At 44.3% G+C, this 3653-nt stretch overlaps 2 protein-coding genes across 4 annotated transcripts in view; both read right to left on the reverse strand.

Annotated features, from left to right (window-relative positions):
• Window positions 1-2354, reverse strand: part of Tp53i3 (tumor protein p53 inducible protein 3) — an 11503-nt gene extending 9149 nt beyond the window's left edge. Inside the window, 1 exon segment of the mRNA XM_005400567.2 lies at window positions 2297-2354. Within this exon segment, the coding sequence (XP_005400624.1) occupies window positions 2297-2354 (58 nt within the window).
• A 506-nt stretch (window positions 2355-2860) lies between these two features.
• Pfn4 (profilin family, member 4) overlaps window positions 2861-3653 on the reverse strand; it is a 7114-nt gene continuing 6321 nt past the window's right edge. For all 3 annotated transcript variants that reach the window (XM_005400384.2, XM_005400382.2, XM_005400383.2), the window contains exon 5: window positions 2861-3059. In XM_005400384.2, the coding sequence (XP_005400441.1) occupies window positions 3031-3059 (29 nt within the window). In that variant the 3' untranslated portion in view covers window positions 2861-3030. The remainder of the gene's footprint in view (window positions 3060-3653) is intronic.

The raw sequence follows: 3653 nt of genomic DNA on the forward strand, positions 1-3653 counted from the left end.
TGGTGGCACACCCTGTGATCTCAGTACTCAGAAGGGTGAGGCAGGAGGACTGTAGCAAGTTCGAGGCCAGCCTGGGCTACAAAGTGAGCTTAAGACCAGGCTGACTGCATAGTGAGAGCCTTTCTCAAAAAGACAAAAAAAAAAAAATTTTTTTTTTAAGTGTCTGGGAAGTAGCTCTTCGAGAGGCCCAAGTTCAATCCCTGGTGCTGCAAAAACAGCAGCAGACGTATATCGTGGGTGTGGGAAACACCAAACAATCTTTGAGAGGCCTGAGGAAAGGGGCCTTTTCCATTTTGGCCCATCATCTTCCCGTTTTCCCGTTACTCCTCACATGCTCCCAGCCACAGCGAACTTCTCCCCAGTCTACACCTGAAAGGGATTCCCAGGACTGTGCCTTGCGTGTGCCATTCCTTCAACCTGAGACACTCATCGTCCTCTTCCATATACATTCTTCCCAGTCCACCTCCAATGCCACTTTCAGGTTCCTGAAGGCAGTCAGTTGCTCCAGGCTCTGAGCTCTGAAGTGTTTGTGAGGGCGGGGGTTGTTTTTTTAATTGTTTATTGATATAATTTCGGTATACATAATGATCATCACATTCATTATAGGAAATTTGTACCTGTACATGATATATCTTGATTCCTTTTTTTTTTTTCCCATTCCCTTATCATCCCTTCAACCTTTTTTGTTTTGTTCTGTTTTTTGAGATACAGTCTCCGTACGAAGCCCAGGCTGGCCTTGAACTCACAGTGATTCTCCTGCCTCAGCCTCCTCAGTGCTGGGAATACAGCCATTCACCACCACACCCGGTTGTGCTCTGAAATTATTTGTTTTATATCTGTTACAGAATTTATCCCTTAGTAATGTGACTTGCTTACAAGTGTGCCTTTCCCACTAGATCTTGACCCTATATAGGGGTGGAGTAGATGTGTTACTTGTGTGTCACTGCTACTTAGCACACAGTAGGCTACTCAATGAATAGTAAATAAGTGAATTGTATTTTATTTTATTATTTTTTGTTTTGTTTTGTTTTGTTTTTTCCTGGTAACGGGAATCGAACTCATGACCTTGTGCTTGCCAGGCAGGCGCTGTGCCACTGAGCTAAATCCTTAGCCCCTTAAATAAGTGAATTTTAAATTTATCTCTTGTTCCTCCTTCAAAAAAAATCAAGTAACCAAATCAATAAATGACAGCTAGTGGTAAGGTTGACCACCAAGGAAAAACTGGGGGTTCTCAGCACCCACGGTCAGACAAGGAATAATGTTGGAAGTAGCTCTTTGAAAGGCTGTTACACACAACCTGAAAATTGTACAATTTTATAAACATTAACAAAACACTTTGCCCTACAGCAGTGGTTTTTAAATTCATAGTATTGTGCCTTGTGGCCTGACAATGCCAAGAACTACTAAGGGTCTAAGATTTGATCTTATTCTATTTAGCACAAATAACAACTTAGACCAAACAATTATCTGCCATGCTGAGGCGCTGAATATAGGGGGCAAAGGAGTATTCAGGAGCTCCCCATGTCCCCAGTTTCCTGGGCTTTAAGGCGTCCCCCCCAGGTGCCATGCCTTCATGCCATGTAATTGGTATAGCCCATGCCAGGTGCCATGACTAATTTGTTTCTTCAATCATGCCCTACTCGCACCCAGATGTTTCGTTTGGAAGGTCCCCCACTGACCCACAGAGTGCAATCACCACAGCGTTATCCCTCTGATAGAGGACCAATTACACCACTGGCGTAAGCAGAGTGAAGTTTGAATCCCTAGGCTCTCCTTTGGCCAGTGGTCTAGGCTATGCCCTCCCAGAAGGATGTGCTCATGCCACTGGCTTGGGCTTGCGCAGGTGAAAGAAAGATGAATGGTCAGGCCGGGCGTGGTAGCACATGCCTGTAATCCCAGCACTCAGGAGGCTGAGGCAGGAGGATTGTTGCAAGTTTGAGACCAGCTTGGGCTACAGAGTGAGCTCAAGGCCAGCCTGAACTGCACATCGAGACCCTGTTTCATAAAGACCCCCCCCCAAAAAAAAAGATGGTCAAGATAGAATCCCAAATTTTGAAAACAGGCTCTAGGACTCACCCCCTTATTGTCCTACTCATCACCTAGGAAATGACCAAAAGACGGACCTTTGCTGGGGTAGACTCATGCAGCGACCATTATGCTTTACTTAGCTGTGTGGACCATGAACTGCACCCCCATGAGGTAGAGTCAGAAATCCTGATTTTTGAGAAGCCTTTACAATGATCAATAGTGGCTGATGCCTACAGATGGAATGTGTGATGTCCATCTGATTCCTTGCCTAGTGGCCCTTGGCTGGGTGGTCTTTGCCATGGGTCCTGTTCTCCTAGGTCCGACATGGATGCTGTGGACCAGACGGAAGTCACATGCCCTGACCCAGATTAGGAGAGGACCCCTGAGCTCTGGGACTCCATCTCTCTTGCAAGCAGTAAGCAAGTTTGTGCTGTGTCCTGAAGGAAGACGTTACTTCATTTTTATTTTTATTTTTTTTTGTCTTTTTGAGACAGGGTCTCACTATGCAGTTCATACTGGTCTTGAGCTTACTTTGTAGCCCAGGCTGGTCTCAAACTCACAACAACTCTCCTGCCTCAGCCTCCTGAGTGCTGGGATTACACACCCAGCAGTTGCTTCATTTTTAAAGCCCTGAGATAGAGTAGCCTAGATAGAGTGCCCAGGGCGGGGGCGGGGGTGTGGGGGAGGACTTGCATTCTTGGGATGTCTAACAAGGTGTCTAGGATAAAGAGCCTCAAGGAGGTGAGACTCAAGAGACCTGTTTGGGAAAGTGCCAGTGATCTTACATTGCTGGCCAGTGACCGACACTTAAAAGAAAAAGCTGATCAAGTAATTCCAGTTACAGAAGATGACAGAGCTTGTTCGTTCTCTCTCAACTCACTTTTTTTTTTTTAGTATTTTCTGCCTAATGTTTCTCAAATACAAAATAAGGTATTTTTTTTCTTCAGGATCTATAGTTGTCCTCTACAATAATAAAGTTGTCTTTCATGCTCCTCTGATGACTTAATTTCCTTTTTTTCTTAGATATTCTCCTGTAAGGAAGCACAAGATAGTTATTATTTATGAGTAATACATCATCATTACAATGTGATCCATTCATTTGTTCATTCATTTGTCTACAAGCAGTGCTGGGTGTCTACTGTGTGGTAGGTACAGGAGACACAAGGCTGACTGGATAGTTGAGACACAGTCCCTGCCCTCATGGAGTTCATTGTATAGTAGGGGAGATGCTTACATAGAAACATCAGTTTTATTTCACAGTAATGAATGCCACACACGAGGTTCTGAATCCTGGTGTGGTGTGCATGCCTATAATCTCAGAACTCTGGGAGGCTGAGGCAGGAGGATAAAAGTTCAAGGCCAGCTTGAGCAATCTGGCAACTTAGTGGGGCCCTGTTTCAAAATTAAAAAAAAAAAAAAAAGGCTGAGAAAATAGTTCAGTGCAAGGACCATGGATTTAATCCCTGTACCGGAAAAAAAGCATTTGAGCTATTCTAGAGGATGAATCAACTCTTCTTCTTCTTCTTCTTCTTTTTTTTTTTTTTTTTTTGGTCTTTTTGAGATAAGGTCTCGCTATGCAGTTCAGGCTGGCCTTGACCTCACTTTCTAACCCAGGCTGGCCTTGA

Source organism: Chinchilla lanigera, unplaced genomic scaffold, assembly GCF_000276665.1.
Source record: "Chinchilla lanigera isolate Chin_1 unplaced genomic scaffold, ChiLan1.0 scaffold00068, whole genome shotgun sequence".
Classification (NCBI taxonomy): domain Eukaryota; kingdom Metazoa; phylum Chordata; class Mammalia; order Rodentia; family Chinchillidae; genus Chinchilla; species Chinchilla lanigera.